Source organism: Lepeophtheirus salmonis, chromosome 14 (assembly GCF_016086655.4).
Source record: "Lepeophtheirus salmonis chromosome 14, UVic_Lsal_1.4, whole genome shotgun sequence".
Taxonomy (NCBI): domain Eukaryota; kingdom Metazoa; phylum Arthropoda; class Copepoda; order Siphonostomatoida; family Caligidae; genus Lepeophtheirus; species Lepeophtheirus salmonis.
Window position 1 is genome coordinate 17212652 of NC_052144.2, and position 14386 is coordinate 17227037.

The window sequence follows — 14386 nt, forward strand, 5'->3', positions numbered from 1 at the left end:
TTACCTAAGACAAATAATTCCAAAGTATTTTTGAAGTAGTCCAATAATTAATAGTCATTTATTGGTGTTTTCGAAACGAACCAGAGTAGAGTACTTGATCCACCAGGAGGAGGTATGATACAGGGTTAGGATTAGACATGTTACAACAGGAGGAAACATGTTAAAACTGCCATTTGTTATATTCAGGTATTTATTTTACTCTTTATTACAGTTTGTCAGCATAAAGTAAATACTTATAATTACATATATGTATAAGATAAACAAATAAAACATTTACAAAAATAAAGTTAATAATAAAATTAATTTTTTTGTTTTAATATTAACTGTGATTGAGAATGAAAGTATAACATGAAATTAAAAAGAAAACAAAACATAATTAATATATATAAATATATATATGAAGTATGAGTATATATAACAAAAATGGCGTGTAACAAGTCTCCTCCATAGTGTTGGAATTATAATAGATGATGTGAACTGAATATTGAAACTAAAAATATATTACAAACATGTTAATTAAACATTACATGCTAGACTATGACATTTAATAAATTAAAATTAAAATATCTTCTTTTATAATAGAAATATATTTCAAGAAACACTTACCTATAATATTTACTTCTTGTGTCAAAATTATCCATAACTGTAAGTGGGTTTTATGTTGATTTAATAAACAAAGGAAGACATTCAACTGCATAAGAACAGGGTTGTTGGACAACTTTATATCTTAAATTTATTGGCAGTGTAACATGTCTCCTCCGTAACAAGTATCCTCATTCTCCCTACCTATAATAAAGTTTCAAATTATTATCGTCAATACAGTTTTTCTTATACTGTTAAAATTCAAATTTTCTAAAGGCTTGGATCTTAAAAACACAAAGGTCACGTCACAAAGATCTTAAAGCCTTGCCAAAAATCTATACTTTTCTCCTTCTTTGTCAACAAAAGAAAATAAAAAGAATTAAACTTGTAAACAATTATAAAATGAAAATTAATGTTTTTTAATGTTAAAAAATTAAATATAGTTGTTATATATATTTTTTCTTGTTATATGTATAATATTATATCTAAAACATTTTACAATTCTTCATAAGAAAAGTATGTAATATTAAAAGTGTATGCATTTCAGAATAGATACACTTAAAAAATTAAACTACCTATTATATACGCGTTATATTTTATAGAAATGTGTATAAATTATATCTAACATTAAGGAACACAGGCCATAAAATTAACATTAGTTTTTATTTTTAAATTTGATATCATTTTTATTTAATTTTTCATCAAACCTCGGTAATATCCAATTATATAATAATTTTTAATGAAGAAAATAATATGATTTCAATATTTAGATAACATGGGGGTTTAATATTATACTATCAAGGATCCATATCGTCTACTCTTCTCATTGCTTTATTGAGAGTTTTATCATTTTAGGACTCAAATGATGTAGGACGGGATCCTTTTCTTCAAATTTGAACATGTGGTAAGTCATTTAACCTTGATAAAAACTGAGTTAGATAATCAATTAATATTTAACTATTCTTAACTATACAACATTGATTGGAAGTTTATAATTATGGTTATAATAAAAAGTCCTAGTTGGACTAAGATTAATGTTTAGGATCGACTCCGAAGTAATTCTTGACAATGGCTTTACAATGGAGACAGAGTAGGATTTGTATTTATTTTCTTTCCCCCACTCTCAGAGCTGTTCACAGCTGATCCAGTATACGTAATGACAGCTAAGCTGCTCTTCTCCAAAACATTCTTCAATTATCAGCGGTACCGTGTTATTTTTGGGATTTTTTTTAGCATACCGGTAGATAAAATTATTTTCCCCTCTGGTAATGTCTGACTTCGAGAAAGAGAGAGGGTGGAGGATATATTCAGTGCCGTATGTCGGGAAGATTTTTCGGTCCGCTTGACAAGGGTCAACGGTTGATTTTCAGTGGTGAATGTGGGACATTTAATCAGGACAAATGCTACAGCATAGATTAGATCTTGCAAGAATATTGTCCAATGGACTGTCTGACCATAATTTTCTTCAGGCAAACATTGGTAAAAATAAAATCAAAAGGAAAAACTCTAGACGTAAAGTCAATGCCAATCCATTCAGAAAGGAAGGAGTATAAAATGCAGGGGGCGAGAATGAAAGCAAAAGTTTTGAAATATAAAATGAAGCCAAACAATTTAAACCTCATTAAGTATATAGAAAAGAATAACGGATGAAGTTAATGAACGAGATTATAATGGACTATATAACGGTTACATGGACAGAAAGGATAGCAGATTAAGTTCATAAATCTAAATAAATAATTGAAATAAATGAAGAAAAAATGCATGTGTTCTTAATCATGACATAGAAGAAGAAGTTTCGTGACACAGGTCTCCACCTTACTGTTATTGACGATTGCAATGAGATCCATTGTGATGTAAGTATAATAGGTGGCAAATCTGTTCTGAAGCTCCTATACAATCTTATTGACTGCAACATTGAAATGTATTTCACGGAAGTAGGATTCTGTTGCTCATTTCCACTTTACTATCCTTGAATCTTCGCCTCCTTGTAGTCCAAAATCAATTGAGTCTTCCTGATCGCTACTGATTTCAGCTCAGACGACTTCAACTCAGCAAGTTTCCAGAAAGCGTTTCTCATTTGTAAGATCTTTAAGAGTCCCAATCACTAGGTTGACTTGTTTTCAGGGCTTTGTTAGGTCTGCCTTGAAGTTCATCTGACAAACTAGATGTGCGTCTTAGGAGTTTCTTCAACAGTTCAATAATGAAACCAAATTCGTGACTTAAAGATGCTGTTGAGCTGAGATGTTGCGGTAGAACTCGACAATGTATTTTTATATTTTCTCATTATTATGAGGGTGTTCATCATTCTGAGCATCTCTAGACATACAGCGTGTACGGCATTGTAGCAGAGACTCCAGCGGGTGATAGACTGGCTATTCAGGGTCATCATCTTTGCATGCTCCTCATCTACACTTGTTATCTTCACCGACTTGTAGATTGGAAAAAATGCCTCAAAGAAGCTCTCCACTTCACGACTTCCTCAACATGCTGAGACTGAACCTGGCCGAGAACCGAGGTATACTTTCTTTTTGATGCGAGGAAATTGATCAACGTTTCTATCGACAGTTTGCATTTTTTGTTGTTTGAATGAACTTTCAAGGAGGAACTGTTTTTCCAGGTTTTGAACCCAAATTTCCCATGGTTTGAAATGGAAAATTTGAAACAGGCGAAACACTTGGATGACTTTTCAACTGTGTCAAATTCTAGTAGTTTGAACTTACGGAACCAGTCATATTGAAAGTTTCTGGAGTACTTGTCATCTATCTGAGGACTGTATGTTTGTAACTTGGGCTGTAGAGGATGATCTCTCTCACCTTTAGGCACAGTTTCCCGCTCAGTCTCCACTCTGGTTCTGGTCTGGATGACCTTCCGCTGTGGCTCCCGCCCAGTAAGTATTGGATCACCTAACTGGTTCATTAAGACGTCGGAGTACTCTTGGGCGCCGTCACAAACTCTGTCTCATCAGTCTTGCCTCCTTGGCCATTGTCGGTTGTCTCAGAGTCCTCTGCAGAGAGAATATTGTTGTTGTTGGCTACAGAGTGCTGTCCGGGAAAGAAAATGTGCCCAATCATCTGAACAGGAGAAGGCAGTGACTGGGGATGAGGATGTAACAGAGGAAGTTTTCTTAACAGCAAAGTTCAATGTTTTCTGCTTCTTATGATCAATTTTCACTTGATACTTGCAGCTGGGTTTGATGTTCTTTACTAAACTCGTGGTCATGCCAGGGGCCAGGAAGATAAGAACGTCGGGAAGAAAGAATGAGGCTGGACTGAGATTTAACAAAAGGGGTAATATATTCTATATAAAGACACAATAGACACGAGGACTGGCAACATCCTCGTGGAGATTCATACACTGAAATTGCATATGTAAAATAAGATAAAAGTAAGATAAGGTACACATAATCAAGTAAATAAAAGAGTAGATTTATATTAAGGGGTCATTCTTGTGGAGCTTAACTTTGTGATCATTAAAGTTGTCCTTCTGAATTTCCCTCTGACAGATACAAGAAATCATCAACTACCTTTTAAATTGCGGTTTTCTGCTTTCCGTGATAAATAACTTTTTAAACCCATATTTACTGCAACAGTTCACTCTAAAAAGTACATAACTATTATTATGTACCTTTTAAGCAGTAATAATTTAATTTATCTTGTATTTAATTAAATGCATTCTCACGCTCTTGATTATTTCAAAAGAACTTTACAGGCAGAAATAAAAAACAAAGACACACACAACATTTTTCACATGGATATAAAGTACTTCACATTGAGTAGATATTAAAGTTAGATATTATGTTTAACGTTACTGGCTGCAACCAATGTTAAAAGTATTTCTATTAATCTTGGCTGCTATGTATTTTTTCAATATCGCCTACATATTGGGGTTTCGTTAAAAAACTATTAATTTTATGAAAAATACACGAATTATATATTCAAAGGTTCAATCATTTATATGAATAAAATGACAGGAAATATTTCAAAGAGATATTACGGTCAATTGCTATCAAATTTGAATTCAAATTTCTGGGATAAATTGAGATACCCGAGAGTGTTAACTATAGTTTAAAATCTCCGTTTTATCTATTTGACTTAATTTGGACACAATATTGTCTTAGACATATAGTTGACTAATTTCCTAATTTTATAAATGTGGCAGTGAATTTTATCTACTTTATGTTCAATTTGCGGGGCCTTCAAAAGATTAAGCAAAAATATTTGTTCATTAAAATGAACTATAATTTGTTGCAAAATGTATTCCATGTTCAATTTTGAGAAAAAATATTCTAGTTTCCTTTTGGGTTCTTGATGTGCTACAAATATTACAATGACTCAGTACTATTAAGAGTTGTTCATAAGTCATATATATATAATAGATTTTAATAATTAATTATGACATAATTCATCTATATTACATATGGGATTGGTAGACAGTCGGGTAAGGTTTTTTTTAATTTTTTTGGTCCGCTGAAGCGGACAAAGTGCAATACTGACGTACGGCTATGGATATATTAAAGGCTGGGCGTGTTTGGTCGTAGGTTGAAATGGTGTGCAATAGGGGGTATCACGGAGGAAAAAATGGAGGAATCACGCATTCTGACCCCTCAAAAGTTGAGAATGGTAAATATAAATCCATTTTAATAAAAAAAAATCACCCCTTCCCCCTTTGTGCAGAATATTTCTGTATGGAGTAAAAAATAATAACTATGAAATAAACTTTTTTTCTCTCATTTATAAAAAAGCTTTATATGCTTAAAAAAATGATATTGCCCGATATTTAATTTTTTGCTAAAGTTAAATCCCTTACTTCTACAGCGAGATAAGCGTTGCGTGCCCCCGGATTTAGTGCGAAAATAGACGAAAAGATAAATGAAAAGGAGAAAATTCAGCCAATATCTTATTTTTTTATTATATATAAGTTAGTATAGAAAAATGTGTAATTAATCTTTGCTGAATGCTATTTTTAAACATATTATATGTAAATATATCAAACTGTGTACTGACACTTAGTTTTAAATTTTCTTAGTTTATCTCCTGATTTTAACGTTGAAAAAATGTTTGCGTGTCTTTGGTTGTATCCGTAAACCTTACAGGAAGTCTCTGAAACTATTTTGACTGCCCTTTTCTACAGATTGGGAATGACAAGGATATTTCTCTAATTTCAATGGCTCATTCTTTGCTTTAATAAGTTCTTTATCTGACCAATATTGTAAGATTGGAGGAACTGAAATTACTATCTTAGACCAATCAATCATATTCATGAAATGATTTAATTCATAGTTGATTTTATTAAGAATTATGAATTGCCTATGGGGGGTCATATGAAATTTTTGCATTCAAGACTTTTTTCAATGCAAATTTACGAACTTCTGAATCTTCATCTACCAATGCTGCTAACAGTATATTTTCATGATGAGAAAAGAAATAATTTTGGGATAATATTTTTTGTACAACAGGGGCCAGATCTTAATCAATGCCTTTTGATAGTGAAAATGCAAGCTGAAAATGCTTCGAACCATCATAGCACTTCGGTTGACATCTAATTGCAAACCACATTGGAGCGTAATAGTTTAAGATAGATGCTACCAATTTTAAGAAGTTTTTGCTAGGCTTTTTATTCGATATATAATATCGCAAAATGCGATTAGCTTTGGTAAGCCATCTAGCCTCGTGCAAGGTTTCTGGTGATTTAAGAGGTAAGTGGGAACCAAAAAGAATTTTTCCAGACTGAATTGCGAAAACAATTTCGTAAATGAAGCGTTAGTCATTACTTAAATCTGCCAAAATATCTTTATTCATTTTTGTACTTTTCCCACAACAGGCCTGAAATTGACGAATTTTTTGTAAATCTTTGTTTATTGATTTACCAATTGAGCCCCAATAAATACTTGGTCCTTGCTGACCACGATCAATTTGTTGGAATACCTCCTTCAATGTCAATGCCAATTTCCCCACCCCTTTATATTTTATACGAATAAAAATTAAAACAATTTCATGTTGGAGTACCTTTAATAATGACTATATGCTCCTTTTTTTCTGTGCATAATATATTTTTTGGTAGGAAGCTGCCATTGCTTATCCCTTGATGTTCAACACTTTTAACCATTTTGGTAATGTCTATCTTGCCATCAAAACCAATGCATTTGATTTTCATTGAAAATTATTTAGAAGATTTTGCATGAATTTTCCTGTACTTCTGTCTTTCCCTTTTAACTTTTTGCCAATCTAGTATATTTGGAGGTGCAATTAATTCCATATCTTCTAAAAGAGAACTACATATAGCAGCTACTGCTGTATCTGACAACCGCAATCTGTCCGCCATTATTGGTAGATTAAGGTAACTCCCCTTATTATGGTCAGATTTTTTTAATTGTCTCACAGATTATTCGTCAAAGTCCAAATTTTCATCAGCATTTTTAGGCATAGGGAAATCTTCCACATCTGAAAGATTTGTTAAGGGCTGATTATAAGAATTTTGGTCCATCAGTCGTTTATTTTCACGCTCAATGTGACATTCCTCCTGCTGGTAGTATCCAAATTCACAGTAACAGAATCAATAGGTCCTAACATCCCCACCCTATTTTTATTAAATCAAAATATTCCTGCCACTCTTGAATGGGGATCTTTCTTTGACATTTATCTCTTGGAATTTGATTATCATAGCATTGCCATGAAGTGTTATTAAACATTTCCTCACATTCATCTACGAACTTTTTCACCAAAGGATTATCAGAGTTCAACCCATTTTTAGAAATCCTGTCAACTCTTTTGTCTATTTTTTGAATTTTAACAGCAACAAGGTATTTGTACATTGCAGGAATACCGAATTGCTTCCATATTGACAAAACTAAATCAGCAGTTGTTAAATAAACCTCTCTTTAAAAACATTGGCCAGGACGATTCTTTTAAAGTCTTGCTTTACTATTAAAAAGGATTTATAGACATCTTTTATAGATGGAAGAATTAGTGGATTTATATCACTGGGCTGACCAAAAAGGAAATGCAGGGTTAAACTTTTTGTAGCCATTGTTGTTTCTGTTTGAATACTACTTTGTGAAAAATCAATTGCATCGCATTTATAATTATGTACTCCTGAACAATGATTCGATTTGAAGTTGTTGTATAAAAGAAACATGTTGTTAATAAATCTATTTTTCAAAATACAAATAAGTAATAATTGAAAAAAAAAAAATTATTTTCTTGTTCCGAATGTACACAGTAAATTTACTTTACAAATATTTAGCATTTATTCACATTATTATATACTAACTTATTTAAAATAAAAAAATAAGATATTGGCATAATTTTTTCCTTTTCATTTATCTTTTTCGTCTATTTTCGCAGTAAATCCGGGGGTCCGCAACGTTTATCTCGCTGCAGAAGTAAGGGATTTAACTTTAACAAAAAATTACATATCGTACAGTATCATTTTTTTAAAGCACATAAAGCTTATTTATACCTTGAAAAAAAAAGTTTATTTCATAATTTTTTTTTACTTCATATAGTAACCTTTCCGGACAAAAAGGGGGTGGTGCATTTTTTTTCTCGGGGATTTTTTTTCAGTAAAACGTATTTATATTTACTATTGGAACTTTTGCTGGGTCAGAATGCGTAATAGATCAATTTTGGGCTCCCGTGATACCCCCTAATGCATATTATACGCCCTAAAAAGGGGGAGCGGCTTTTTGAAATTGACAATCCATATAATACTACAAACGACTAATAGAATCTGTCATTATTATTTTTCATTCTTAAGGAGAAAACATGTCATAATTTATAATTATTCACCATATAAAATAAAATATCTTTTAACTACTATTTATTATTATTTTAATAAGTTTTAGAAACGTGTAGAGTTGTATCGTGATGAAGTTTGAGATAAAGTATTGACTATTGATATTCAATCCTGGAATGCTGATAACGGTAGCAAAAATGTATGGAGTTACGAAGAGGATTAGTAGTTCTTAGGATGCAGTCTTTGCAATTATTGAACTATAGTCAGGAAGATATTCAAAGTAGAACAACACAGTAAAAGTCAAATTAACGAAAGAAATTTGGTACTGTATACAAGTTACATAAATAATTCCAATTCCGAAAATTCAAATTTTATTAGTGATCAAGATCCTTATCTCCTGCAATATTCCATTCCATATCGTGAATAATCCAAATTTTGCTAGGTTTATGGAAATGTACACTTCTTCATCACCAAGTCAATGGAGCCAAAAGAAAAGAAGTGTTATCCAAAATAAAGAAGGAATTTAAGGGAAGGATATATTTCCTTCATTGGACGCAACTACTGACACTTGACAGGGATCTATGACTGCAGTGTTGGTCGGTCCTTTAGATGGTTACTTTTGGGGTCGTCTTTATCACATTAATTTGAAAGATGTTACGAAAGCTGACAATAAAACGATTACAAATGTTCCTGTAAAAAGTATCAACAATGTTCTTGGCTCCGATTTCGGAGGCGAAAGATCTGAAAGCATCAATCACGATAGCGAATTTTTGAAATATTAAAACACTCTTATCGTTAACATAAAAGAAAAGGTTCCATTTGACGGATAGTCACTTCAAGGATATTATGATAATGAAGTGGAACATTGAATTATTAAACGTTGGAGATTTAATATGAAGATAGTTAAATCAGTTAATAAATTATTATTTATTTAATTTCTTACATTTTTAGTTACATAAATTTGGCTAATGGTAGGGATGGATGACGGGTTTTACCGAACCCAGAAAATTGGTTCTTATAATGAACAATTTCCAGCAACTTTCCTTAGAAATCGATTTTTCACGTGGTTTTTTCCCGAAACCCGTTTTTCCCCGGTTCTTAAAAAAGATCCGAAACCTGAAATAGCCCGGTATAAATTATTAAACAAAAATTAGAATTTTCCTAAAAAGAGCATAATTCCTAAGTATAGTGAATTTTTTCTGTTTCTTCTTTTCAACCAAATAGTGTTAACATAATAGAACGACAATACTTCAGCCACTTGGTCCAAAAATGGGTTAAAAATGATTGAATTATGGCAGGGCAAATCTTAAGTTTGAAAATATAACTAAATAAATAGAGTTGTAATTCTATAATATTATAACAAATATACTGGTGCTGCTGGGTTGGATTTGAGGTTGAGTTTTTTTAATGGAGGAGTAGAATTTTATACACATATTCCAGAACGACTCCCAAAGCAATGATAATTAGAACATCTCCCCTTTCTCGTACCTCCTCTCAATTTTTTTTTTTTTAATCAAATTTTTTGAAGAATTGTAAAAAAACTTAAGGTGGAATTCGTAAAGTTGAAAGATTGAGATAAGAAAACCTCCTACTCTGCAGCTCTGATTTGTATCCCTGACGAATCTAACTAATTTGCTCCATATCTTTCTTAGAGGGTTTAGTATTGTCGCTGCCTCAATGTAGAAGGAAGTAGGAAACGGCACTTTTCAGCTGAATGAAGCAGTCGATCATCTAGTAGCAGGAATTCCACCTGTTTTTTATGCAAATGATAAGACGTTTCGGTTTCACATTTACCTCCTTGAGTGCTTTGTCGAATGATTTCTTTGTGGTAGATGACTTTCTGGTGGGAATGACGATGTCAGAGACTTTGTTTTTCAATGTTGATAAAGCAGGGAACTTGGAGGAAAGCATCTTGTACGATCAAATTCAATGAATTTGAAAAGCACCCTATTGACATCACTTTCTTAAATTTGGGTCCCTTTACAACACTATTTGCATTATCTGTTGAAATAGCAACCAGTTTGTTTCCCAGTTTCAAATCGTCTGAAGCACGCTCGATAAAAGCCTAAAAGCAATAACATCGTAATTAATAACTAATTTAGCAAAAAATTACAAATTCATAGGCCACTGTAGTAAAAGATATTATTATATATAATTCGTCGCAAGTTTCAAACAAAAATAGACTCTATTAACTCTTCTATTTGATAAAATGTCAGTTGGTACTCTGTCTCCAATTCCTTGCAATAAAAATATAATTTTTCATTAATGTTCACGGCAGTGTGAGCTGATATAAGCTATGAACATCTCAGACATTTGTACTCGAGAGGCAGCTGCTCATAGGATTCCATCTATTCCATGAAGTTGCTGTGAGTGCTGCTCTTCCACATGTCACTCGTTAGTGAAACCCACCCAGCCTCACGTATTGCTGACAACACGTTATTCTGGTCTTCATCATATAAATTTTGCAATGACACATTGGTAAAAGTTTTGGGACATGGCAAATTGTAGTTGTCATCCAAAGCAGCAACAAATCTTTTGAATCCCTAATTTTCAAGAATTGAGAGAGGCTGCATATCAGCACAAATCATTTCGATGAGAAATTCGTATAATGAGGTCTTCTTTGTACCAGGATACTTCCTTTTACGACTGAAGTATTTCTGCACGTTTTTTTTTTTTTTACTGTTTAAGATGGGCATTAAATTCAACAGGATGCAGGTTAATGACATTTTTGTTAATGGATGAGGTGGAGCCACCTTTGTTCAAGATTTTTTTAGAAAATTGGCACCGGACTCTGTATGCCTTCTTGCCCAATTCTTTTGATGCATTTTTTGTAAAAAAAAAATGCTATACAATAGATCGTTGTTTCTCCTTTGATGATATTTTAATTTCCACTTCATCATCGTACACTTCCTTAGCATCCCTCTCTCCTTCACCAGTATCGCTATAACTTAGTGTAAAACAATTTTATAAAAAAATATAATTAAAACTTGAGTATCTACATAAAAAATTGATTTAAAGTTAAAAAACAAGCAAAAAGAGAAATTGGAGCAAATACACTCTCGAACTATTACTTGAAAGTACTGTTGCCAAAGACAAACTCATCATCTACTAGAGACAATGACATAGATCGACCCAATTTGAATTTGACTACTAACAGCAAGACATTGGGTAATAAAAAGATCACCAGCCATACTCAGAAAGTATATCACTTATTAATTATTATTACTTAATATATTGTAATAATAAACTACGTTGTTTCATTATAGCGGGGGACATATTCTCACAATATGATGATTCATGCATGTAGATCTACTGACCGATAAAAACAAGGAGATAAAGCGATAATTAAAAAAATATAAAAGTGGGTACCTGCTTTAACATAGAGATATGGAACTGAAAGGAACCAGAACCAATAAAATTATGGTTCTAATTAAAAAAAGGGAAATTTTGGGGGAAAAAACCATCTTTTTCCGGTCTTCATAAAGAAAAAATCGATCTAGAACTGGTTTCAATTTTTGGAACCGTTCCCCATCCCTACAATTGAACCATGCATTATTAATGATGTCAACGAAAATTATTTTATAAAAACATGTCGAGGACTTAGGATCCAAAAGATAAACAGTATTTTGTTGATCCAAAGAATCAACTCTCTCCGTCCCTTTGTTCAGAACATTACCATTACTAAAAAAAACACCAATGATCCACGCTGAGTCGTTTTAATATTATTTGAATATTTCACAGGCTTTTCATCCTTGATAAAGACAAAGTAAGTAATGAGTTAATAGTTAACTAATGATAATATCAAGTTCTTACCTATGTACCATTGATAGACAAGACGTCGGATTGAACATTTGCGTGTGTTTATGAAAAAAGACTGAAGATTTTTTGGGGATTTATATGTGTCCTCGTTGTACATAGATTTGAATTAAAGATATACATTTGAGTAATTCTTGACTATGTTTTTGCTTTATACGTAGTGGGATTTTTGTATACTTCCATTACAACTCTATCAGAGCTGCCCACAGCTAATCTAATAAAACTTTACTACGGCTAAGCTGTCAACACGTTAATTTAAAAAAAAATACCGGTAGGACATATAACATTCATCACTGGATATAGCCTATATCTTGCTACTTATGTTTCTTGAAGCATTCATTAAACGATTGTTTAAATTCAATTAATTATTTAATTTCGTAACTATTTTGGTAAGAATAAAATATAAAAAATGACCCTCAGTATTAAAAAAAGAAAAATTTAGGTTCCATGTTTAAAATATTATTTCTCCAATCAAACTCTTACACATAAGATTCTTTGAAATGAATGTGGCCTTAATATTTATTATATTTCCTTATTAATGTATCAACCGTGAGAATGCATTTTGATAATTTAGTAATTTATCTATCATGTGGAACCAAAAAATTGAACTTTGATCTAATATACCCATCTGGTATTTGTTATCAAATAGTTTTTCTGGTAGACATGAATTAAGAGAGAAATTTGTAGGACACATCAATTAAATTAGGATATATATTTTCTTTAATAACTGAATGAACACTTTGAACAATGAAACCACAAAACATGAGTCACTTTTATTAAAGCTCATAAATCTTGTTCCTTTTTTTTTTTACTTATTTCAATAAGAAGGCTGCATAAGAGAACTAAGATGGAAATGATTGACACCATTGATAATCCAATTTGATTTTTCCAAGTCTAATCCCTTGGAAAAGTTTCTCGTAAATCTATAATTGGCCACGAGAAGACCCCCCTCAGAGTCAATTGTGTCTCTAAAATCACTAAAACTCGCCCCAGAAGGCAAAACACCCAGACTGGGATGATAAAATGACACAATGGTTGTTTCCACATGCCTTTCAGTACCCTCCGTTCCGGGCATAATAATACCTATTCGATAAACGAATGAATATCCAACTTCACTCACACGAAGCATGGACTTTTGAGGCTCAGAGAGACGAGGTAAGTCCTTTTTGAGTCCTTGTAACGTATCCAAAGTTACTAGTCCACTCTCTAATGATTTGAAATCATTGTCTGCAAGGAAACCAGACACAGTGGAAATTGCCATTTCCGCCCCTTTTATAAACTCTGAGTTGGAGTATCTGGGATCGAAAAACGGCTGGATGAGGAATCGTGCTTGAAAGACGTTTCTTAACCAATGAAGTGGATTGGGAGCAAAGATTCTCGGGAATGGACATGAGTCGAACCCTTCCAAAGTTGATTTCCTATAAAGAAACAAAAATAAAACATGTTGCATAAGACACTACTGAAATGAATGAATATTTAACTCACGCTAAGCTTCTAATAAAGGTTTTTTGGATAACCAGACGACTTATCATCAAAGATTTTAGTATCATGGTGTTGCATTGCCCCGTCACTGTGAATTGTCTTTAATATTATAAAAATAATAATAATTCTAAACTAGCCTGAAAACATAATATTATGAATAGTGACGTCATTCTAGCTTCCTTTGCGTAGCATCAATAAGTTCTAATACTATCTCTAGGCAGGGAACACTAAAATGATTATAAACGATATCTTCTTTTGGCGTGCGCTTTTTTTACTAGAGTGCAAATGGATTTCACATTTATCATACTAATAAAGTAAATGAAAACTTTAACAGCTCATAAGTCATAACTTAGCCTTTTTAAACTACTAAAAAATTATTTTTTTTATTGACAACTTAACACATAATTTTAATTGAAATTAATTTTATAATGAGCCAAATGTAATATGTACAATATACATTGAAGTTACATTGAGTTACATTGAAGAAAAAAAGGAACTAATTCACTAATCAATATGATTTCAGCTTTGAAATTTGTTTAGTATTATAATTTTTTTTGCTAGCATTGAAGATAGCACTTAGCTTCAGACAATTTTGTTTTTGCGAACATAATAAATATTTTTGATGCAATTTGATTAAAGAAAGTGCTGCTAAGAAGATGATTATTAATGCATGAAGATTTTTCAAACCATACTGTAGTTTGATTAGACGTAAAAAACTTCGTGCACCTTTTACAAAAACACTTCATGCAGTAGCCATATATAAAATAACATT

General features: G+C 32.1%; 1 protein-coding gene across 1 annotated transcript; it reads right to left on the reverse strand.

The window, feature by feature from the left end:
• Positions 1-12829: 12829 nt before the first annotated feature.
• Positions 12830-13775, reverse strand: LOC121129284 (m-AAA protease-interacting protein 1, mitochondrial). Its single transcript, XM_040724989.2, has 2 exons — positions 13618-13775; positions 12830-13550 (listed from the first exon to the last, which is right to left on the reverse strand). The coding sequence occupies exons 1-2, from the start codon at positions 13680-13682 to the stop codon at positions 12950-12952; spliced, it is 666 nt and encodes a 221-aa protein (XP_040580923.1). The 5' UTR covers positions 13683-13775; the 3' UTR covers positions 12830-12949.
• Positions 13776-14386: the final 611 nt, after the last annotated feature.